Source organism: Ambystoma mexicanum, chromosome 11, assembly GCF_040938575.1.
Source record: "Ambystoma mexicanum isolate Mex_15411 chromosome 11, UKY_AmexF1_1, whole genome shotgun sequence".
Lineage (NCBI taxonomy): Eukaryota > Metazoa > Chordata > Amphibia > Caudata > Ambystomatidae > Ambystoma > Ambystoma mexicanum.
The window spans coordinates 1,100,310,619-1,100,335,652 of NC_090934.1; the positions used below are offsets into that span (position 1 = coordinate 1,100,310,619).

The following is a 25,034-nucleotide window of genomic DNA, read 5'->3' on the forward strand; positions in this document are numbered from 1 at the left end:
GACGCTGCCGGGGGGACTTAATACTACACTCGCCCCACTAGCCCATCCTGTTTCCACGACTTTTGCCAAGGCACTCTGTGGGGGCTTTATTATGCCAATTGGCAGCGTCCTGGGTCTAGTACAACATACTGGCACACTAGCGGCTTTTCAGCCAGGGGGGAAATATCTCCTGCAGCCATGCCCTCCCCTGCTCCATGCCCCACTTAACACCTCTCTCCAATTGGAACTTGCCCCATACTGGGCCTTCCTCTCTCACAGTTCTGACTAATTTCCTCCACTTTCATTTTCAAATCTCGGTGTGATTGTATCATCTAGTATTGCCAGAGTGTTCATAACCCCACTTTTAAACGAATGAAGCAGGGCATTGGTGGCCTCAATTTTAGCCAGCCATTTTACTTCAGACGATGGGTTCTCAGTTATAGACCCCGAATTCGGGGCCAGTAGTTGGTAGAGGGGTTTCAATGTTCTATCCAATAAGGACTCCAACCAGGTCTTGTCGCCCTCCATTGTAGATGAGGCAATTGAGACTTCTCCCAAGGGTGGGATATCCCCCTGTTCAAACAGTTCCTCCCCCTTGCCCCCAGAAAGTGCCAATGGGGTCACATTCTCCTCTACATTACCCAATATACTATTACCCTTGCTTGGTGGAAGATCCCCAGTAGCTCCCTTGTCTGTATTGAGCCCCTCCACCCCCAGAGGCCCCAGGCGCCCCACCCCCTGTGCCAATCTCCTTGATACTCAAATTACAGGAAACCCTGGGAATCAATGACACCCCCCCCCCCATCTAGAACATTCATGGCCCCTATCGAAGAAGCAGCTTCCCATATGGCTTTTTCTGTTACTTGTATCCTGTCTGCCAGATTCCCTGCCATTGTTTTCAATAAGAGTCCAGTGAGTGTTGACTCACGGCTTAAGAGCCCTGGCTCCAGGTTTGATGATGAACTTAGGGACTCGTTTGCTTTGTTTTTTTAACATTAGTAGCCATTTTTCCCAGGGGTCCCTCATCTCTATGTTTCCTTTTTAACATTTTTCAGCTCAGTCGCAGGGTAGTCTTACAGGGGTTGCCTAAGAGGTAACCAGAAGCCAAGTACAAGGCAGTGGATAGTGAGCGCTCAAAGATTGTCACTAAACACTCTAATCCCCAAGTATAATGTTAATCAAACGTAACCAGCACATTTAACCAGGACGTCACAAATGGCACAAAACAGATTAAAAGAAATAAGTCATCAAGCTAAAAAGAGGAAAAGGGTGATATTGAAAATAATGAATGATAAAACACGATGCCTATAATAATGATCAAAGAGATACATCCCTATACGCTCCCTATAATAAGGATCAAAAAGATAAAAGGTTGCTACACAGTTAATGATAATACAATACGATAAAATCCAGTTATATAAAATGACTCCATCATCATAAGATCATTAGAATCATTGAACTCCACAATCTGAAGAAAAGAAATGGGTCAGCCGAGGTTAAAAGTCTTCATTAGTAGTGACTGTTTGCCTGCTTAAAGAAATACAGAAGCTCTGTTTCAAAATATGTCCAAATTCATAGGGTACCAAAGCATACAAACGCATGAAAAGGCTAAAGAGCAGCCACAGCTACTGGTCTTAACCACTGCCAAATCCTCAGTAAGAATCACGGGGGAGAGGAAACCTTGCAACCCCCTAAGTGAACAATTAACCAGATGGCTAGTTAGTAGCCGCGTCACAAGATGATCCCAAGGGCTGTGGTCCGGTTAGGTATCCGAAACACCAAAGTGCAGATGCAAATATCCAGATCCTGTTTATTTCTGCTTCCTGTGAAGGAGCGGCTATTCCCCCAACACTTAGTGCCTGGAGCCGTAGAACTGTAGAGCGTCAGGCCAAGGACAGTGCACACCGACAGCTCGAGGAGCCGCCGAAGTCCGACTCTTCCCGCCCCGCCCTCTTAGGCCTTTAGTCTATATATTCTGTATATGTGAATATATGAGTAAGTAAGAGTTTGTATGCGTCAGGCTGTAAAACTTCCGTATGACGCCATATGAAACGGGAAGAGAGAGAGCAAGGGTAGCAAAAACAACCCTGATGATTTCAGCAGAATATACCCAGTCCAGAGGGACTTGCGTGATACACTACAGGACTGCTGGGCTATGGGCTAGGGTGCCAGACCATGGGTCCACGGGCTGGAGGAGGATCACTCCCTCACTCCCCCGGCCGTACCACAAGGACCACAAGGACTCGGCTGGACTCCGCTCGCACACACCAGTTTTCAATTAATGGCTCCTCCTCCTGACAACAGCCACGGAAACCAGACCGCACTAGGGCAGGGTGTGAAGGACCACAAGGACTCTGCAGGACTCCGCTCACTCGGCATGTGGTCTGTCAACTGCGCCTAGACCAAGGGGACCCCTGCATGGGAGCCATATTAAAGAACAAAAGGCAAGAAGTGGGTATCGTTTGTGTGAACTGTAATGGGTGGGCCGTGTGGTCTGACTACAGTGCTTAGACTGTGTGAAAATCCTATGAAGGGAGGAATCAAGAGCGTTAATATCCTGAAGGAGCATGTCAATGAAAACATACATGGAAAGACTTGTGTTTTAACAGATGTGCAATGGTGAACCAGAGAAATGACCCTTGGTAAGAGGGTTGGGGAGGATCTCAATCCTTTGAGAACTGTTTTGTTTGAACTTGGTCTTGAACTTGGGGAAGGGAACCCAAGACTTTGTGGAACTGTCTTGGACTTGGGGACGGGAACCACAAGACTTTGTGGAGCGGTTTTGAACTTGGGGCAGTGCACCCAGAGAGTTTTGTGGAACTGTTTAATACTTGGAAAGGGGAACTGAAAAGTAAGCCAGAAGCTCGAAGAAGCTCAGAACATTGTTTGGAACACTTTCTCTTTAATTGCTGACATCCGTACACATTGTTTAGCTTTAGTTGGAGGGCAAAGTATAGGCGTTGGACACAGACAAAATTTTAAGTTGCACTCTTTGACTCGGACTGTCCTTAGTTTCTTTAGGTAGGTAAATCCTACCTTAGCTTAGTGCAAGTTAGGCCTTCATCCATCCTGACATTTAAGTTAAATAAAGTAAGTTTGTTTGAACTTTGAATCTGTTCTGTGTTTTGCTTCATGATGCCTTCATACCTGACCAATCACTTACCTGGTTCAGAGGGGTGTGACAGGAGCAGGCTAGTAGATGATTCATACGGGTTTGGAAACCCTGCCCCTTCTCTGCCGTGTTTCTAACATGGGCTATAGAAGCATCTGGAAGGAATCGCTGTTACTTATTTGCCTGGCCTATCTGTAGGGCTTTTTTGAAATAATGTATTTTCTGGTGGTTTAGTGGGTTTCACATTAGTATGGCATTCCTGGAGGATTTGCTCCACTATAAAGATACCCTGGTGGTGTAGGGGGGTTCCTCTAGCGCAGGCTCCAGCAGGCTTTGTCGGCTGGAGCCGCACTCCCCATCCATTGGCTCGGTCGGTTTTCTTCCTCAAGGCAGCATTCTTCATGGTGCTGGCACCGCCCCGTTCTCATGCTGCTTCTAAGAGCCACACATGCAGCCTCTTTGAGTGACCCCCCGCGGGCTGCTGTTCCCCAGCCTCTCCGGTCCCCCGCTGCTGAGCCAGCTTTCTACTGCTTTCCCCTGCTTCGGCACTCCTGCTCCAGCGTCTGTTCCCAGCAGCTGCAATGTTGCTGCTACAGGTAAGGAGGAGCTGGGAGGGTGCTTGCCCGCACCGCTGCTGCACCTCTGGGTGTTAGGGGTTGTACTCCTTCCCCTGTCACAAGGAACTGAATGAAGAGCCTCGGGCCACCTGACACCACCTTCAGACTAAATGAAAAGGTTTTCGGAGCGGACTATCAGGATAGATCTCAAGGAGAGGAATTTCTGGGTGCGATGTATCCAATTGAAATGTACTTAATCTTTCCAGTGAGCGTGAAGAGGTTAAGAGGAGTTGAAGATGGTACCCATGCTTATTATGATAATTCTCAGGCAGCATATAGAGCTATGGGCTGCCATCATGCTGAGAGGTTGCCATAGAGTCTGAATTCCTTCCTTCATTTCTTTGGTATGGTCTGCGGCACTGGCCCCAAATTCCATTAAGATGGCGCAGTGCCTTCTTCATGCCTGTTCTTCTCATTCCTGGGAGAGCCAAGTGTGATGAATCCAAGGAGTTTGGCACCTCTCTCTAAGGGGGAGCCACCCCCTTTGGGAATAGGGAGGTGAGCCTGTTACGCTTAACACCCCCTAGGGAACAGGGTAAGTGGGATTCCTCTGGAGGGGATTCCCCCTTAGGGGACAGGGAAACCCACAGCGGGGCTTAAGCTACCACTCCTACTCCTAGAGACCAACAGCTGTATGGGGGTATGCAGGACATCATGTGTGAGATAACCATTTAACAATGGCTGGCTCGGCTTCTGACCCAAACTTCTTTCCACCTTCTTTAGGGAAGACAGCAGAAAAAATATCTCCTGGCATCACTTCTGGCAACGAACCAATCAGAAAGGAGCATCACCCCAACCGCACAGTTTAATTACGCTGTAGCGCATCTTGAGAAGAGAGACACAGAGAGACAGAATGCCAGACATAGCGTCATACCCGGAGATCTGCACCAGCAGAGTGCAATGCGGCCCAGCAGGTAAGAAACCAGAGCTGCGTGTTGAGGCAGCCCAACGGAGTACCTCAGAGGGCCGACGCAGAGCCCAAAGGGAGAACCACCCTCCAGCTCCCACACTGAGCAAGCGGTATCCAGGAGATTACTCCCACTGCTGCAAAGTCCCAATTGAGGAGTTGCGTAAGCGGCTCTGTGGTGAGACAGTCGGCCTACATAGCCCTCCCATAGAGCACTACTCACCATATACTGGTACGCAGTGGCTTGTGAGGAACAGGAAGCGGGAGGCATGGCCAGAGGAAGGAGCACCGGTGTGGGGTAGAAACAGAGAAGCACTAGAGTGGGGAAAGTAACTGAAGGAAGCCCCAGTATGGGGTAGAAGCAGGGGAGCCCCAGAGTTGGGAGAAAAACCGAAGGAAGCCCCGGTCTGGGGGAGAAGCAGAGAAAGCCTAGAGCGGCGGGTGAAATCAAAGGATGCCCCAGTGTGTGGGAGAACCAGAGATGCCCCAGAGTGGGGAGGGAAACCAAAAGAAGCTTGGCTGTGTGCGAAAAAACCAAGAGGCCCAGAGTGGGAAAATAGAGAGAGGGAAGCCCCAGTGTGGGGAAAGAACAGAGAAGCCCAGAGTGGCAAATGAGCAATAGCGAGCCCCAGAGCGGAGGAGAAAGAGTGAAAGACCCCAGACTACGGGAAGGGGGAAATACGCATGTCTCCCTGAAGAGAGAAGGAGTGTGAGACACACACATTTCAAGAAGAACCAGAAATACCCGCCTGGAACCCCAGGACGGCACACCAGCCACACACAAACTACATGTTTTTGGACTGTGAACATTGGCAAAGGCCTATGGTAAAGAGACACAATGGCGGGGGATCAGAAGACCGTAGCCATCTATTTCCCATGAGAAGGGCCAAATGTATGTCTTGGTAGTTGTATATCTTCTTTTGAGCAGTGGGGAGAGAAAGCAGGTTAGAATGGAATTTCTGGAGAGAGGACTTCATATATGTTTAACCATCTTGACACTCTGACAAGCACGCCTTTTTACCTTAGTTTGTGTAGAGTAGAGCTTAGTATCATAGAGTTAGGGAAAGATGTGTTTTCAGAAAGAATAAAACTTCTATAAATCATGCTTCATTGTCCGTCTCCTGCTTCTAACTTATCACACAAGCCACTGGGATGAAGCAGCCCACTCTCCATTCTGCACATAGCACTTGGCTGCAACGGCTATATGTTGCTTCTCATGCCTCCTCATGGCTCAGTCTCTCCCAGCTCTCCTCTTTCCCCTCAACTCCCAGGAATCCACAAGCATATCTGCCCTACTCTTCACCCTCCTCAATAATTGGGGCATTTCATCCCCTCTCCGAGGTGATAGAGGCAGTAAATAGTAGCATGCAAATGGAAGGAAAAACTTGAGCTGGTGGAAATATGCAATCTTGCAGGATAGCTTTCGAGAGTATCAAGGAAAGTTTGAGAAACAGAAAGCCAAGTTGAGTCAAATTTGCAGACTGCCATTGAAATGAAGCAATGGAAGATCTAGATGAATGAACATGAATTCCAACTAAGTATTTACAGCCAGGACCAAGGGCCTCAATACGGGTTTGGTGGTATTCTGGCAGTAAATTCACTGAAATACCGCTCAAATCAATTACTGTTACTGCCACTTGGTCCTGTGGAGTTACCATAGGATTACAAGTGGTGGCCATTCCCCATGTCTGGAGTCCCTAGGACTCCATGGGGATTTTTGGTGTATTTACCGCCAGCGGAATTACTGCACAGTAAATCCGCTGATTTTTAGAGTTAAAGTGGAGGATTTTCTACCAGCAACAAGCTGGAGGTGCATCCTCGACTTTTACTCTGAAAATCAGCTTATTTCCCACACCGCCAACCTTGTAATGAGGCCTGGGAGGAACTCATGGTAGCAACAGTAAAGACAGACACATGAGATCACAGTTCAAGGGTGTTTATTAAACTTTAAATGCAGGGTGGAAAAACGCCTAGCCTAAACCTAAATCTAAGATGGGAGCAATATTCGATCATCAAATGAAAAATAAGGCAATCCTTGTGGCGTCTTGGCAAAGCAAAAGGCCTATACTAAAAAAACAAAATACATTGCCAAATCCTTACAACTAATTACAGAAAGAGTGGGATAGAGGTTTCAATAAAAGAAGAAGTATTCACAAATAATAAGTCAGGATGTGATTGCCAGTGGCCTCCCTTCCCCAGGTTTAGAGCACAGGATAAGGTGGATCTCCTGAGCACAGCACACACTCTAGCTTTCCCAGCTAGAGACGACAGTTCCGTACCAGCTATCAGCTTCTTCGATGTTTAAGTCTCTTTTCAACCAAAGTCTCTTGCCTTAGAGGGCCTGAGATTTTCAACAAAACAGATAAAACGTTCCAAATGCACTTTGGGTAATGACTTTCCAGCACCGAATCTCCCTCTTTCGGGGTTGGACCGCTCTCGGACATCAGCCTCCCTCTTTCGGGTTCACTATGGCTTTTCTTGCATTCATGAATGTTAATGTCTTTTTAAACAGTTCTTTAGGCTTTGCCCCTTTCTGTCGGCATCCCTCTGCCGGGTTCACGCTTGCCAACTTTTGCAAAAAAGTTCACTGTGGGCATCCCTCTGCCGGGTTTACTCTTGCCAATCTTTGCAACACACTGACAATGTTAATGCGCTAATTTCACCAAGTCGGAATCATTTCCCTTAGCTTCACAATCATCTGTCGGTCAAAGACTATCGACTGTACAGAGGATTTTACAAGACCCCTGTATGACCACTTTGACCAATTTTCAGCTTTTCACAAGGCCTTCTGGTTATGGTAGTTTCAACAATCAGGTAATGCCCAGAGTTCCCTGAGTGAGCACCCACCTGGTGTCGGACTCTGCTGGTTTTCCCCTTTCTTGCATCAATAGCTCTATCCGCCATTCACAGTTCAATTTTGCCGATTGCCACTTGCCACTTTTTGTTCAACACTGTTCGGTTTCTTATCGACTTTCCCCTCGACTCATCGGCTGTGATCAACCGCTAGATTTTCTCTCTTTGGAGTCAATGTTGGTACCACGGACACCAACTTCTCTCCCTGGCTTGGTTATCAGCAGAGGAGGGTCTTGTGTACCATTGACATCTGCTGCAACACACGCTGGCTATTGTTCGCGGACATATGAATCCTTCTGTAGAGGTTTCACAGGCCTTGGTCGGAAAGGGCAAGGTCGCTTCTCTCCTTTTCACCCTCTCGGTATGCACAGTCTTTCTCTCTTGAACTGCCGTGTTGAGTTAGATCCCACGTCATGCGGTCTGCCTTGCTCGTACTGTGCTCTCGTGCCCCACCTTTTATCCCTGTTGGAAAGGGCAGTCAGGTGTGTGTGAATCTGGTCAATTGCCTGGACCATGTATTGGGAAATGTCAGGTAAACGGCTCTGGTGGTAGTCCGTTGTCTTTTGTGTTGTGCGAAAGTGTTCATGTCGGAAAAGGGGTGGGGGTGTGGGGGCAGTGTTTTGGAATATCCTATGTGGTAGGAAGGGTGTTGCAAGAAGGGGGAGACTGCGTCTCACCTGTCGGTGCCCAACTCCCCAAGGACACCCCACACAGGTTATCCTCCCTCACTGGTCCACCCCCAGAACTGGATCCAATGCGATGGCTGTGTCCTGGCCACCTGGATGACAGATCCCCAGGGACTAGCTAGGGAGACACCTTCAGGTTTCTCACAGGCCCTAAGTGTTAAAGCGTAGCAAAGCTCACCAACATTAACTTCTATTGTTAAATTAAAGAGGCCAACTGCATATGCCAACTATTTTCCAGCCTCTAAATTGATTAACCCAAACTTTGCCACCTTTATAATAAGGGCCTTTTCCGTACTCCCATAGAAATCGGAATTGTGACTTCGAAAACATTCCCATAACTGCCCGTACTTTTTTGGGGACAACTGTTGTCTGGGTTTGTGCTGGCTGAAATCCTGCATGTTCTGACCAATGCTTATTGTTAGGAGGGATTTTCAGAACTAGCTCTGTGGTAGGGTTCTGAGAGACCAACCTTATTGATGAATAAGGTTATAAGCACTTAGTCTAGCCAAACTATCACAGGGTGATAGAGCAGTAAGTAGTTTTCTGGAGATAAGGCCCTGGTGTATAAGCCCAGTTAACAACACAGACATCCAAGTAATAAAGAAACACAGATGTTTAAAATGACACTATGTCTTAGGCCATAAAAACAAATGAAGTACATTTTAAATATATCACACACTAAAGAAATACTCATAGCTACATGCACATAAAATCATACACAGCTGTTAGCAATGACAAAATGGGACTACAAAACAAGTTAACCTCCAATACAGGTCAAAGCAATTCAACAAAACAATGCACTAACTGTAACAGTGAAGTGGCAAGAAAGCACAATAAAACACAATACGTTACAACTTATTAAGGCAGGCACCTCACATCAGCAGTCCTTCCCTAACAGGTAAGTAAGCTATTCATGCCTCAAAGATTCAACGTTCAGGTAACTAACTGGTTCGGGGGTAAGAAGTCCAAAGTTCCTCTGCACAAGGTTTGCCAAAGCCAACAGATGAGAAGCAGTATTATGTAGTGCCACTGGGTTATCTGATGACTGAGCTGGCCATACAGCTTTACCAGTATGCAGAAGAGAGACTGCTTTACAGACATGTGTGCTCTAGCTCTGACAAGAAACATCTGAACTAAAGTACTGCCTCATTCAGACTGAAGGAAGGATAACTAGAAACATATTAAACCTAAATACTGCTAAAACGTAGGTTCAGCTTGACCATAACAAAACTATGGTTTCCATTCAAACCTGGGAGAAGACGGTGGGTGGCACTACTGCGAGCATAGACATATATGCCAAACTACTGGGTTTCATCCAGGAGCAAAACTTCCAACTGGATATGCACATAAATTCAAAAAAACAACGTCCTTCTATTTTCAATGGCTGCTATATTAATCGAGTCAGATGAATTTAGATACAACATGCAGAGGCTTGTCTGCCTAGATTGGACTACATGAACGCTGCCTTAGTGGGCCATCCAAAGTCCCACTATCTCTTCACAAAGGGTGGTGCTTCCTTTAAGAGTGATTGATATCAGGTTCCTAGGAATATGATATTACAGTTCTTTTTTTTAAAATCAATTTTATTTTTCATTCGGTGGCATAAACAGTTACATTTGATATTACACTGGTTTTAGAAAAACTACACCGACTTATTTTACTTGGTTCTTCCCAAAAAAAAAAAAGATTGATGCTTTGAATTTTTGGGCTAGTAATGTCTTTTCAAATTTGGGACGTAGCTTGTTAGCTTTATGATGAAAATTATGGCTTTGTAAAACCTTTGTTAATATTTTTCTCACAATGTAAATATTTCCCATGTTTGTGTTTCTTCTTGCTATAGTGTGCTTTCAAGAATAGAAATGCAGAGATAGATATAAACAAAGATTTTTCGTCTGAAAATTGAAAAAGAGAAGGCCTATAAGATTTAATTGTGAAGTGTGCCTTACCTTGTCCAAATGTGTAGACATGCCCGTCCTTTGATAATGCAACAGAAAACTGTGTCCCACATGCAACCTTTTTAATTCCGATTCCGCAGAGAACATCCACTTTCTGAAAGAAAGAGTGTACTGCAGTAAGTAATGAAAAAAACAAAGGAATTACTCAAGTCAAACACAAAATTAATCAGAGAGAGCTTGCTTGAACATTTAATAATGTGCCCTTGTCCTAGGTATGTGGATAGAAAATTCTACACAAAACATTTACTGTGGAATTTCTTAATTGCTGCGAAATATAACCGCCTTGCAAATTGCCTTCTATGGAGCATGTCTTTGAAATGCTACAGCTTTGATTTAACTCAGGTGGAACTCTGCCTTGTAGTTTATAGCAACGCAATCTGCAGGCCAAAATCCATAAGACTTTTGTTGTTATTTCTGCCTGCATGCCCTGTTGGGTGCCCCCAAAAGTGCAAGACTCCACTTCTGATTGGGTAACAGGGAAGAAGGACAGCATCAGAATTGTTTGATTAATGTGAAATTCTGACACCACTTTTGGAAGGAAGGATGGGTTGTCCGGAGAAGAACTAATTACTTACCTCTCTGTAATGTTTTTTCTCCATCATTGGTCTGAACAGTAATTGGAAAATTAGGTGCACAATCGAGCGCCAGGACCAGATGTCATCCCGGCCAAACTCTATCAGGACCTGCCTTTTTCTATCCCTTTAACTTAATTATTGGAGTGCCATCTAAGTTACGCGCTCACATCTGTTTTTACAAATAGTGGTGTTTTAACCTAGACTTGTCTAATAATTATTAAGGGAGGTGTGTATACTTTATCTGACTGTGTTTGAACTTGCTTTGATTTAGAGTGCTTAGCGTATTTCCCAAAGTGTGTTTTAAATAAATAATTATATACTTTTGATACCAAGCTCTGGTCAGAGTTTGCTTGCTCTACTGTGTTTTTAGCCCTATTGTGTATCCTCTGTATACTGCCCTACTCATCTTGAGAGAAGTCTGACTGCTCAGCCACAGCTACCAGGTACATCTGGGTGGTGCAGACTGCTACCAATTGGGTTTACTGCTTACTCATGTAGTCTTAATCTTCTTGCAGTGCTCCCCAAGGGAACTGCACAGGATTCTGCATAACCATTACAAATGAATTTAGCCCCAGGGTGGAGGGGGGACCCTCCTTGAGCAAATAAGTTCCTTAGAACCGCCTGTCCGAAGGCTGCGTCTGACTTGGAGCCAGCGTCCAAACAGTAATGCTTACAGAAAGCCGAAGGGGTGGCTCAGGTAGCCGCCGTGCTTATGACTTGCCACGGAACCTGCCGCTGGAATGTGATGGCCGTGGCCTTGGCTCTGACAGCATGAGCGTGCATGTTAGCTGCCAGCGGCTTGTGCAGCCCCTCATAGGCATCTTTGATGGCAGCAACCATCCACCGTGCAACAGAAATACTTAATAGCCTGGTCTGGAGCCCCCAAAAGTGACAAAAATAGCGTCTGACAAACTGAAGCCCTTGGTCCTGTCCAGATAGAATTTCAGAGGGTGTCTGACATCCCGACAGTGCAAGACCCTCTGAGCCTCGTCCTTGGGGTCAGCGAAGAAGACTATTTCCTCGTCTAGATGGAAAGCTGAGGGTACCTTAGGTAGGAACGCAGAGTAAGTCCGCAGGACCAACTTATCCCTGTGGAAGGTGGTACAGCGTTCTGAGGCCACCAGAGCCTGGATCTCACTGACTTTGCGAGCAGAGGTGAGTCCCACTAACAAAGTTGTCTGAATGGTGACCAACCATGTCGTCCGCGGACGCCATTGGCTCGAAGGGTTTGTGCTACAAGGCGCCCAACACCACATTGAGGTCCTACACGGGGTGTGGCCTCTTGATGGGCGGGTAGAGCCTGGACTAGCCCACCAGATGCTTCGACTATCGGGTTGGAAGACAAGAAGACTTGCTCCTCCGAAATTCTGTAGGCCCCTATGGCTGCCAGATAGGTGCGACATGTGTCCACCTGTACACCCGAGTGCGCAAGGTGTGCCGAGAAGGAGAGTACGTCATCCAGTGTGCACGCAAGGGGGTCGATCTCCTTGGAGTCTGCCCAAGGACAGAACCTAGTCCATTTACTATTGTATTGGCTCCTGGTTGTCTTGCTCCTGGCGCCCTGAATGATCTCTATGAGAGAGGCTCAGGGTGACCTGCTCAGGAACCACGCTGCAAGCGCTAACTTCTGTGGAGCGGGTTGGATGACCCTACCCCCCTGCTGGGACAAGAGATGGGCTGACTGAGCTGAAGGTGAAGTTGTGGTCTGTCCATGAGGCTGAGCAGTTCGGAGAACCATGGTCTCGCCCGCCACCACGGAGCTATCAGAATGACTCCGGTGACAAGCGCCCTTTATCTTGCAGATTACCCTGTGGACCAGGGGTGTGGGAGGAAAGTCATAAGCTGGCATGCCTTCCCACCAAATCTGTAATGCGTCGCCCAGTGAGCCGGGGCCCAGCCCCTGCCAAGATGCAAACTGCTGGCACTTCCTGTTCTTCCAGGAGGCAAATAGATCCACCGGAGGGGGCTCCCATCTGCTGAAGACCTCCATCAGCACCTGGTCATTCAATTGCCATTTGTAATTGTCTGCTCCCAGTCTGCTGAGCCTGTCCACTTCCAAGTTGGCCTCCCCTAGGAGGTTGACGGCCGAGAGGTAGATGTTGTTCTCAAGGCCCATTCCCACTTGCTGACCGCTAGGGTGTACAGCGGAGGGGACCTGGTACCACCCTGCTTGTTGACATAGCGCACGCTGGTGGAGTTGTCGGTCTGGATAAGGACGGACTTGTCCCCAATGAGAGGAAGGAAAGCTCTGAGAGCTAACTAGATGGCCCTGAGTTCCAGCCAGTAGATGTGTGACCCCTACTCCTGCCAGGTCCAGACTCCATGGACGCTGTGGCTGTGCAGAGTGGCTTGTGCAGCCCGCAAGGGAGGAATCCCTAGTGATAGTGACTTGTGGAGACGGCTGCTGGACGGGCTTGCCTGTCCGAAGGTTACAGTCCCTCGACCACTAAGTGAGGTCCGAGTGGAGAGAAGGCGGTACGTTGATAAACTCCGCTTTGGAGCCCCTCTCCTGATTCCATGAGGCTGCGAAGTGCAACTGTAACCTCCTCATCCTGAGTCTCGTTTGTGGCACGGCCAAGGACTGCTGCCATGATACCCAGCAAGTGTTGGTACCACCAGGCCGAGGTCACTGCTCTGGTAAGGAAGTGCATATTGGCCCTCTTGATGGCCGGAATCTTGTCCTCCGAGGGAAAGACCTTTTCGGAGCTTGTATCCCAGATGAGACCCAGAAAGGTGAGGCTCTGCCTGGGCTGCAGCAGAGACTTCTTGAGGTTGATGGTAAACCCCAGGTCGTGGAGTGTGTTCATAAGTGCAGAGGAAGTGTGCATAACTGCCTCTGGAGATCTCACCCTGACGAGCCAGTCGTCCAGGTACGGGTAGACGTGGTGGCCTTGGGCCCTGAGGCGGCCTGCCACCGCATTCATGAGTCTGGTTAATACCCTGGGGGCTGAGTTGAGGCCAAATGGTAGAACATTGTACTGGAAATGGCAGCCCATGATCCTGAAGCGCAGGAAGGAGCGATGTGGTTGCCAAAACGGGACGTGTTGTTAGGCATCCTTCAGATCAAGGAAGCACATCCAGTCTCCCTTGCCTTGTCTAGTCTCTCCGCAACGAGTGCTGGCGTAACCATCTTGAATTTCTGAAGAGGGAGGGAGAGATAGGCTGAGGGTGGATAGGTCCAACACAACTCTCAGGCCAGCCTGGTGGTTCTTTTGTATGGCAAAAATCCTGGAACAAAAGCCCAATCCTATCTGGGAACTGGGACATCTTCCACAGCCTGGCTCTCGATGAGTGACCGGATCTCCGCCAACAGAGTTGCCCTCCCAATCTTTGGGAGTGGAAGGGAGGAAGGAGGAGAAGGGACCGGTAGGCGGTACCCAGAGGATACTACATAGAGGATCCAGGGGTCAGCAAAGTTCTGGCACCAAAATTGCATGTGGAAGGCAAGCCTGCCTGCCACTGAAGACACGTGGACCCGAAGGGACGCGTCATGCTTTCTTTCCTTCTGAGGCTGCTGCTGAGGAAGGGGACTGAAAGAAGCCCTTGCCCCGCCCCCCTTTCTGTTTGCGCCGGTACTGACTGGGCAAGCGGTCCGGTTGTCTTGACCTCCGTTCCTCGAAGCCCTGGAACCTGCAGAACAACCGCCCCCCGTCGAAGCATTGCTGCGACTGGGTGTACGCCTTGGCCGTGGCCTTCGTTAGGATAAAGACTTTGCAGTTTGCGAGCTGTTGTTCTTTTCATCTAATTCCTCGTCGGTGGTAGAGTGAAAGAGGTCGCTACCCTCGAACGGAAGGTCCAATATGCGTTCCTGGACATCAGGGTTACATTTTGGAGCCCGAAGCCAGGCCATACTTCTTATGTCCCTGGCAATGCAGATGGCCCGGCCAGAGGCATCGATGTGGGCCACAGTGGACTCCATGATGTCTGGCGCTACCAGCTTTGCTTCTCCTAGACCCGCTTTGAAGTGTGCCTGGCTATGCACCGAAGTTCTGGAAGGAAGTCCGTTATTTTCCGCCAAAGCCTCTGGTTAGCATTGGATTGGCGCAGGTGCAGCAAGGCGTTGGATTACAGCTTCTTCCCGTACGCCTCCAAGATCTTCTCCTTGCCTAGCAGTGTCAAGGACGAGGTGGCTGAGGATGACAGAGGCTTAGAGTAAAGTGACGCTGCAGCAATCACCGAAGAAAGCAGTTGAGGGTCCGCCTTGGCATTGAGACGCCGATTGACAGGTTGGGCCGAGTGTGGATTGAGCCACCCCTTCTAGGCCAAAGCAACAAAGTCCTTCTGCCTCTGGATACCCGTTTTGGTAGGGGGTCGTAGGGTGAGGACTTCTGAACGACCACCTCCTTGGGCTACTCGACCTCAGGTTGAGGAAGGCCCAGATAATCCGGCAAGCAGGTAGTGGAAGGCCTTTGCTGACGACAGTGTGTCAGGGTCCTCCTCCGTGTCTGTGTCCACCAGAGTGTCCAGCTGGTGCGGAGCGGGTGGAGGGCTGCTGGGTGTTAGGCAGAAACCTGTGCAGTTCCCTTAGGGACCACTGCAAAAGATTTAAGACTACAGGTGTTAGCAGTAAACCCACTTGGTAGCAGTCAGTACCACCCAGATTTACCTGGTAGCTGTGGCTGAGCAGTCAGACTTCCCTCAAGAAGAGTTAGGCAGTATGCAAAGTATACTCAATAGGCACTCAGATACAATAATACAAGCAAACACTGACCAGAGCTTTGGTATCAAAGTATATAATTATTTATTTATAAAACACACAGTTGAAACACTCCAGCACTCTTATTGTAAAATATTCTAAACACAGTTACTATTATGATATATACACCCCTTTTTCCATTATTAGAAAATCACAGTAAGACACAACTTATTTTCATACAGAGGTGAGCGCTTAACTAGATTGCACTCTACTAAGGTTGTGAAAAAGGGAGGGAAAAAGACAGAATATGCAGGGTTACACCACTCTACGATTCAGGAACACTATTAGCAAGGCAGAGAGCAAAAAGTCACTGGTGAGCCAAAGTCCAAAGGCTGGGCCCACTCTTAGAGAGAGCAGAGCACAAAGGCGCCCAAGATCACACAGTTACACTAGGCTTAGAAAGTCTTGCAGAGGGTTCAGAAAAGAGTTTAGAGAGGCTTAGAAAAGTTTAGCCAAGGCGTCCCAGGCTAACCCAGGTTCAAAAGCCGGGGGCAAAATCTACCCCGTACAGTCGGTTGCAAGGGAAGCCAGGCGGGACGCGGTACCTTAAGTTGGAAGGATCCTCCAGCGGTGGCAGTTTTTCCTGGTAGTGGTTGCAAGTTGCGTCTTCGTCCAGGGGAAGAGAAGATCTCGACGTGGAGGAAAGATGCAGGTCGTTGCACTACCAGGGCAGAAACCAGCCGCAGAGTTTTCCGGTAAAAGGTGGTACCTTTATCTTGCGGTCGTGGTAAAACGTGGTATCCCGGTTGCCGGGGTGCTTAGCACGGGCAAGGCGGCCACGAGATACGTCGGGAAAGCGAAAAGACGGTGAAGGAACAAGTTACTTACCTGTAACTGTTGTTCTCCAGCATGGGTCTGGCATGGATTCACATGCTCATGAATATTCCCCGTCGTCAGGCTGGGAATCCTCGGTAAAGAAAAAACCAGTATCAGTTTCGTTTCTGATCTGTCTTTCGTAGTAATAACCAATCACTGGTCTCTGCGTCATACTGACCACAGCCAATGACTGCCCTCTACCTAAGCACCGCCTCTGGCAGCCATCTTCAGATTTGGAAGCACGTGAAGTGGCAGTATGACCAAGTGAAGAGCCGCAGAGGGGTAGGCGGGAGGGTTCGCATGTGAATCCATGCCAGACCCATGCTGGAGAACAACAGTTACAGGTAAGTAACTTGTTCCTTCTCCAGCATGGGGTCTGGCATGGATTCACATGCTCATGAATAAAGAATACATAGCAGTACACACATGCACAACCGCGGGAGGTGGCAAAGGCTCAACATTAAGCATTACATCAAACTCAACATTAAGCATCTTACCTCCTCACCAGGCTCACCTCAGGCGAACAGGTTGCGCAGCACTGCTTGGCCGACCCTGGACTCCTCCCTGGAATCCCGATCGACGCAGTAGAATTTCGTGAAGGTGTGCGTCGACCTCCACGTAGCAGCCCTGCATATGTCCAGCAGGGGCACACCAGAAAGGAACGCCGTGGTAGCTGCGATCGCTCTGGTGGAATGGGCTCTCGGACGGCCAGGCAGCGGTCGGTTTGCCAACCGATGACAGTACATGATACAGCCGGAGAGCCATCTGGAAATGGAAGCCTTCAAGAGAGCCTTCCCCTGATTGACAGGTCCAAAGTTCACAAAGAGTTGTGACGTCTTCCGAAAACACTTCGTGCGGTCCACGTAGAACTTCAGCGCTCTAGCCACATCCAGCGAGTGCAAAGTCCTCTCAGCCGGCGACGAAGGCGACGGGAAGAACACAGGCAACACCAAGGGTTCGTTGAGATGGAAGTCCGACGGTACCTTGGGCATGAAGGAGGGGTGCGTCCTGAGCACTACCCTCATGTCGTGAAAAGTCAAGTACGGGGCCTTGCAGGAAAGGGCCTGGATCTCTCCCACCCGTCGTGCGGAGGTGATGGCCACAAGAAACGCTGTTTTCCACGACAGAAACTTCAACGGGGCCGAGTGCAGAGGCTCGAACGGAGGTCCCATGAGCTTGGTCAGCACCACGTTGAGCTCCCACGCCGGGGCTGGAGCCTTCACCGGCGGGAACGATCTGAACAGCCCCTTCATGAACTCCTTCACCAGACGATGAGACCACAAGGACGTCCGGCCCGTGGTTCTGGTGTATCGGGAGATCGCAGCAAGATGAATCTTGATGGACGCGTGTGCCAGTCCAGCTTTGGCCAGCGTCAGCAGGTACGGCAGTACCTGGGGAGCCGTGATCCGTAGAGGGTTAATCTTCTGTGCGTGGCACCAGACAGAGAACCTCTTCCATTTGTGTCCGTAGCATTTAAGAGTCGAGGACGCCCTGGCCTTTGCAAGAACCTCTCTGCAGTCGGCCGGTATGTCGTATCCTCCAAACTTTAGCGCTGCAGGAGCCAGGCCTGCAAGTTCAGCGATTTCGGGTCGTGGTGGAGGATGGCGCCTCCTTCCCTGGAGAGTAGATCCGCCTCCACCGGCAGCTTGATTGGCGGGGACGCTGACAAGTCCAGAAGGTCCGGGAACCATATCTGCCTCGGCCACGCAGGTGCGACGAGGATCATCCTGCACCGTGACCTCTTGAGCTGGTTGACGAGCCGGATTAGCAGTGGCAAAGGAGGGAACGCGTAGAGGAACAGGCCCTCCCAGGGGAACGAGAAAGCATCGCCCATGCTCCTCGCCTGGGGAAACCTGCTGGCGAACCTCCGGCACTTGGAGTTCGTCGCCGTCGCGAACAGGTCGATCTGGGGTGTGCCCCACCGTCGGAAGAGGCGATCCACTAGATCCTGCCGTAGTTCCCACTCGTGGCACGAGCGCAGCTCCCTGCTGAGTGAGTCGGCGATGGTGTTTTTTATCCCTGCCAGATGAAACGGCACCAGAAACATCCTTTGGGCGACGGCCCAATGCCACAGGTCCTGCGCCTCCTTGGACAGTGCTGGGGACCTGGTTCCGCCCTGTTTCCTGATGTAAAACATGGTGGTGGTGTTGTCGGTGAAGATCCTCACCACCTTGCCCTTGAGGGACGGAAGGAAGGACCTGAGGGCCCAGAACACTGCACGGAGCTCCAGGACGTTGATATGGAGGGACTTCTCCGTCGGGAGCCAAAGGCCTCTCGCGTGCAGATTTTCGGTGTGCGCTCCCCACCCTTCCAGGGAGGCATCCGTGGTCACTGTCTCCTGGTGGTCTGGGGTCTGGAAATCCATGCCCGCCGTCAGATGCGCGCGGATGCCCCACCACTGGACCGCTCGGCGGAAACTCTCGTCGAGTGTGATCCTCTCCTCGAAGCCGCCCGTCGTTTGGATCAAGCGCGCGCCCAGGAACTCCTGCAACGGGCGCATCCGGAGCCTGCACATGGGAATGAGGTAGATGCAAGAAGACATCATTCCGAGGAGGGACTTGATGGACCTCACCTTGGCCGCGTCGGAAATCCACATCCGCTGTACCTTGCCCAGGATGGACCTGGTCCTTTCCTCCGACGGGGAGGCCAGAAGGGACACTGTGTCGAGCTTCGCTCCCAGAAACAGTGCGTTTTGCGCGGGTACCAGGTGGGACTTGGCGTAGTTCACGGAGAATCCCAGGTCCGTGAGAAGTTGGACGGTCCTTGCCGTGTGATCCACGGCGAGCTCCCTCGTCTTGGCTCGGATGAGCCAGTCGTCCAGGTAGGGGTAGACGTGGATCCCCTCGCGGCGCAGCTGCGCCGCCACCGGTGCAAGGCACTTGGTGAATACCCTGGGTGCCGACCGTAGTCCGAAGGGGAGGGCTTTGAACTGGTAGTGACGCCCTTGGACCACAAACCTGAGGAATTTTCGGTGCCCCTTTAGGATGGGAATATGGAAATAGGCATCCTCCAAATCCAACGACGACAGGAAGTCTCCTTCCTCCAGCTGACCCAGGACGTGCTGGAGGGTGACCATCCGGAACTTTTGCGCCTTGATGAACTTGTTCAGACGTCGCAGGTCCAGGATGGGGCGCCATCCCCCCGTCTTCTTCTTCACGAGGAAGTATCTCGAGTAAACTCCGGAGCCCCGAAGCCTCTTTGGGACGAGTTCGATGGCGCCCTTCCTGAGCATCGCCTTTACCTCCAGGAGAAGTTGAGGGACGTGAAGTTCTTTCCTGGCCACGGGGGGGACGCGCGGACACCTTCTTTGAAACTCGAGCGCGTGGCCCCGGGCCAAGGCGTCCAGCACCCAACGGTCGGTGAAGATGGACTCCCACACGCTGACGAAGCTCGCCAGCCGGCCTCCCACCGGGGTGCTTCGGTGGGGGCCCGACCCCACGGCCGGTTCAATCCTGCTTCGACGAGGCTTTGCCGCCTTGACCTCCTTGGCGACGACGGCGGGGTCCGCCAGACTTGCCTCGTCCTCTGTAGGCCTCCTGAGCCGACGAGCGGGCCGCTTGACAGTAGGTGGAGAAACCGCCGCCGGAACTTTTGGAGGCGCCCTTGCCTCCGCTGCTCCGAAAGGGCGTCCGTCGTTGTTGCAGAACTCCAAGGGCCCGGGCCGTCTCGGTGTCCGCTTTAATGGTCTGAAGGGAATCGTCCACTGTTTTCCCAAACAGGTTGTTCCCATCGAAGGGCATGTCCAGGACTCTGGTCTGAACGTCTTGACGGAAGTCCGTAGCCTAGAGCCATCCACGCCGCCTAAGGCAAACGCCGTTGCCCAACTGGCGGAACCCAGTGTCGGCGATGTCCGTCGCAACGGTAATGGCGTGGTCCGAAGCCACCTCACCTTCCTGCAGGATCTCCAGGGCCTCTGCTCTCTTGTCGTCCGGCAAGAAGTCCAGCAGGGGAGCCAGTTTGTACCAGAGCTCCCTGTTGTAGCGGGCCACGATAGCCAAGGCGTTGGCCGCTTTAATCGTCGTCGCCGCAGACGAGATGACTCTGCGTCCCATAGCGTCCAATTTCTTTCCCTCGCCGTCCGGTGGGGAAGTCGATGTGGAGGCCGCACCCCCCCCCGCTTTTTTCCTGGCCTCCGCGGAGACGACGGAGTCCGGGGTAGGCTGCGCAGGGGGGCCGTGTCCGGGACCCGGTACTTCTTCTCGTACCGGACTCTTCTCTCCTCAGGGCAGAGTTGGAAAAGCTCGGATGCCCTGGTGATCATGGAGTGGAACGATCCAATCTCGTCGGGCGGAGAAGCCCTGGTGGGAGGCGACGACGGTACATCCTCGTCGTATACCTCGTCGTCCGTACCCGTCGCTGCCGTGTCAGTCCCCGTATCATCCCCTCGGGTGGACGGGGAGGAGGGCTGGAAGGGGCGCAACGGCTGAAAAGGAGGCGGAGGGTGGATCCTTCTTTTCTTGGTAGGGGGAGCACCAGAAGGTCCCGGTTCTGGGTCCCCCGACGGGAGAGGTTCCGTCGGCAACGGTAGTCTCGTCCTTATCCCTGAGCATAAGGACTGTATAGCCAACAAAATGGCCGCCGAGTTGTCTCGCGGCGCCGGCAGAGGGGAATCCGACGGGCGATCAGGGGCCCCGTCGGTACCCTCGACGATGTCGTCGTCACCTGCGTCGGGATCCATCCCGACGGGCCGGTCTTCTTCCACGCCGAGGCCGTGGCTTAAGACTTCGACCAGCTCCTCCTCCGAGGTTGAGGCCGAATCTACGACGACGCCCTGCCCCCCCTTTTTCTTTCCCACGGGGGATTTCACGGGGGTCCTATCGATGGGCACAAAAGAGGACTCCCTCCGAGGTGGCAGGGAGACTCTGAGCCCCGAGGTCGCCACCACTGGTGTAGCCTCCACAGGCTGAGCCAGGGCCGCCGCGACAGTTTCGATAGAGGGCTTGGCCGGATGGATTAAGGCCTTCACCACCTTAGGTGCGCTCACCGCCTTATCCTTGAGGGGGGGGACACTGCCTCGCTCCCCCTCCGCCTTCGAGCTCGACCGGGGCATCTACAGGAGCTTTGCCGGGTGCTCGGCCTTCCTCTTACCCGACCCAGAGCGTTGGCTCGTGGTTGATGGTGCCGGGGAGGGTGCGCCCTGCCTGGCGCCCGTAGAGCCCGACCGTTCGGCGCTCCCGGTGCCAGCGGACTCGCAGTGCTTGGCCTTATGTTGGACCCCCGTCGCCGGGGCGTCCTCGAAGGTCTTAGAAGACCGCTCGGCTTTCTTCCTCTTCTTCTCGCCGGACGGGCTCTTCCCTTCCAGCCAGTTGGCGAGACGTTGATGGCGGTCCTTCATGGTCCGCTCCGACATGTTGCCGCAAAACGCACAGTCCTTCTCCACGTGCGTCTTGTCCTCATGTAGGCAGTAAAGACAAAAAGAGTGTTCGTCCTCCTTGAAGACGTTCTGCAGCTGGCATCCAGGGCAGACCCTGCACAGCTTTCCGGGCGTCGAGCTCCCCTTCTCCTGGGCCATGACCGGGCCCGAGAAACTTCTGGAGTCCTCCAAAAGCGTAGCTCGACGAAATCTTCACCCTTGAGGGGCGCAGACGAATCCGACACGGGTCCCCGTTGATCGGATGGAGAATCTGTGGAGCTTGAGGCTCTTTTGACCGAAAAAACGTGAAAAAAATAGCACTAACGCTCAAGAGCAATAGCACGAGGATCCCAACACATGAACGTGCGGTAAAAATCTGAAGATGGCTGCCAGAGGCGGTGCTTAGGTAGAGGGCAGTCATTGGCTGTGGTCAGTATGACGCAGAGACCAGTGATTGGTTATTACTACGAAAGACAGATCAGAAACGAAACTGATACTGGTTTTTTCTTTACCGAGGATTCCCAGCCTGACGACGGGGAATATTCATGAGCATGTGAATCCATGCCAGACCCCATGCTGGAGAAACTGGTTATCCCCACCAGTCAAAGGAAGAAGACTCTCCGGCGGGAGATCTCCTCTGTCGTTGGGAAAAGTGGTGAGACGGTCCAGCAGGGCTCCACCAGTCGTGGTGTCGTGGCAGGTCGGCTCAGCTTCTCCCTCGTCGGATTCTTAGGTCCTGTGGCGACTTCTAAAGTTCCAGTCCCCAAAGCCCTGCTTTTATGCAACAAACCCCCATTCACTCAGCCTAGCTGTCACTCAAACATGCTAAGTGGTGAGCCGGCCGGCTCACCACTTGGGCCAATCAGGACGGAGTGCGACTTGAGTTGCCTAGACAACTCAGTCCAGGGTGCCTAAATTATCCTCCACCCATCCTAAGTACCCCAGACATAGTGGCACCACTTTGGTTGGAGTCACAGAAGAGAACACAAAAGCCATTTTAGAATCAAGTTTTGGCAAAAAATACCAACCGGAGAATTAATATTAATTAAATAAACCGGCGGTATGTTCGAGGCTACCTTAAATAATTAAATAAAGATAGTAGCCTAAAACAATGGGAAATCCCATAAGAAAATATTTGCGGTTGAATATAAAAAGTAGTATCCACTGCCACCAGCCAAAACTCGATCAGGGGGGACGGAGACGTGCCCCCTCGACTAACAGACCCTGGGGCAATCGAATTGCCCCAGCCAGTACGTCCACAATATGATGGTTTGTACTGGTTCTGTTCAGAATTTAAGACTAGTAAAGTCAATTGTGACTTTACATGCCCTGGGAGACAGTAGTCAGTCCCAGGGTATGGAGTCTATACTGGGGGGTCACTATGACACCCCTGTGTTACTGCACGGAGGGTGCTGTGTAACACACATCACAAAAACACATGAAACCCTATGGAGTAAAAGACCCCAAAGCCCATTAAACACATCTAGATTCAAAGAAACACACTCAAATCATGTCCAAGAGTGAGGGTAAAAGAGTCTCACTCTTGGCAGGAGAAAAAATAAACCCCAAAAATCCAGCAAAGCTGCTGGGGGACTCACTAGGTTAGGAAATTCAGCCTAAACAGAGAATTCTCCCTAACACTGAGCACCATGGGCTGCCGTGTGAAGACCGGAGCCAGAGGCTGCTGCGGAGGCTGGTCTGGAACCGCCCGTACTGTGGCAGGCAGGGGAGCTGGATTTGAAAGAGCTGGCAGGGGCAGAGGGGACTGCGCCGGGTCCTGTGGCACCAGAGCCATGGGAGGAAGGACTATGGGTGCCGGTGGAGTGACCGGAGGGAGCAAGTCACGGACTGCAGCCCCCAGGATGGGCCCCATCTGGGGGGTTCGCAGCAGTGCCACAAACCTTTTGAAGAACCTGTCCCCGGAGGCAGAAGAGGTGGCAGGTGATATTGACTGAGTGGCTGGGGGATGCTGGGGCCGAAGCGCACTCTGTCTAGGTTGCAGGGGAAACCTGCTCTGCACTGCTGATGGATAAAATGTAGGCCACGTACCTGGTTGACACCAGTCCCACCTTGAAACTCCTTCACCCGCCTGCTCTGTTCCTAGGTGTGACATCGGATGAGTGGCCATGTTATCTGGCACGGTGGCCATTTTGTCAAGCTGCGTGCCACAGTCGTGGTGCATGGCTCCCTGGTCCCGGCCTCCTCCAATCCTCTAGTCCTGTAAGGCATATTGCCCTTGGCATTGTCACCAGTAATGCTGCGTGCAGGCGCCCCCTCGGACATTGAGCCGGTACTAGGGCATTGCCCCTCGGGTGTACACCCGGTAAAAGAACCTTTCCAGCCCCTCAGCACTGATTCCGTAAGGATCCGACGGCCGTGAGGCCGGTAGTTGTGCTAGCCTCGGTGCTAGCGCTGGTTCCAGAACCCGAGAGGTTCCTCCAGCTTGGCCGTTTCCTCTGGAAGGAATCGGCCTTACGGGGTGCGATGGAAAATAGCGGCCCTCCCTTGGGCTTCGATCTCTGTTTAACGAAGTTCTTCAGCTCCCTCCACCTAGCTAGCTTGTTAAGTGCGTGTGGAGTCAGTGCATTGCACGCAGTACAACCTTCCCAGCCGTGGTCAGGGCCAAGGTAGAGGAGGCAAAGAGCGTGGGGGTCGGAAGTAGGGAAGAGCCCCTAGCCGGCTGGACACCTGCTGAAGCCCACTGAAGTCGACATGCATCGGGGAGGAGCGTGCCGCTGGAGGACCGTGTACCTGAATGACAAAAAGAAGACAAGAATCGGGGGAAGAGCGCAAGGTATTACATGGCCGAAGCCAAACCCCGGAGCGCTGGTGAAATCAGCCCGTTCCCGTCGACGCGGAAAAGGGGACTGAGGTGTGGCACCAGAGGGTGGAGTCAGGGTAGCACATGCTCCCCTGGCTGCACCCCTGTGCGCCTTTAAATTTAAAAGGGGAAGAAGGTTTTTTCTGGTGAAAAAGATTCCGTCTCCCGTCCCTAGGAAGGGACGCCCATGCAGTATGGAGGAAAGGGGATGGGACATAAGATTACTCCCCTCTGCACCACAGATGCACAACATCGTATTTTTACTGCGCAATGAGTCCATATTGTGCACAAGAGCAATTTTTTCTTTGTTCGATTCATCCACTGGCTCACTAAAGATGGGAATTATTAACGGATTCTGTGTCAATACATTCCCAATTCGCGTATCAGCCACGTGCACTGAGGCCCGAGCAGACTATTTTTGGCTTGGTAATAAGATGTCTGACAGTTCTCTATTGGCGGTAGCTACTACCTCAGAAAGTGCTTGTGCAGTATTTGCTTGAGGAGGGTTGAAGTCATCTTTAGGAGTGTGTACTTCCGCCAACAACTTACATGTCTCTGTTGCGCCGTCAATTGAAGTGTCTGTGGCCAATAACTCTGCATCAGTAACATTCAGTGTTAGACCGTAATCGTAGGTCAATAAAACATGGCTCTATCCCGCGGGCAA

General features: G+C 51.3%; 1 protein-coding gene across 10 annotated transcripts in view; it reads right to left on the reverse strand.

The window, feature by feature from the left end:
* HERC1 (HECT and RLD domain containing E3 ubiquitin protein ligase family member 1) overlaps positions 1 to 25,034 on the reverse strand; it is a 3,379,312-nt gene that overhangs the window by 249,363 nt on the left and 3,104,915 nt on the right. For all 10 annotated transcript variants that reach the window (XM_069624399.1, XM_069624403.1, XM_069624396.1 and 7 more), the window contains exon 68: positions 10,101 to 10,203. In XM_069624399.1, coding sequence (XP_069480500.1) covers positions 10,101 to 10,203 — 103 coding nt within the window. The remainder of the gene's footprint in view (positions 1 to 10,100; positions 10,204 to 25,034) is intronic.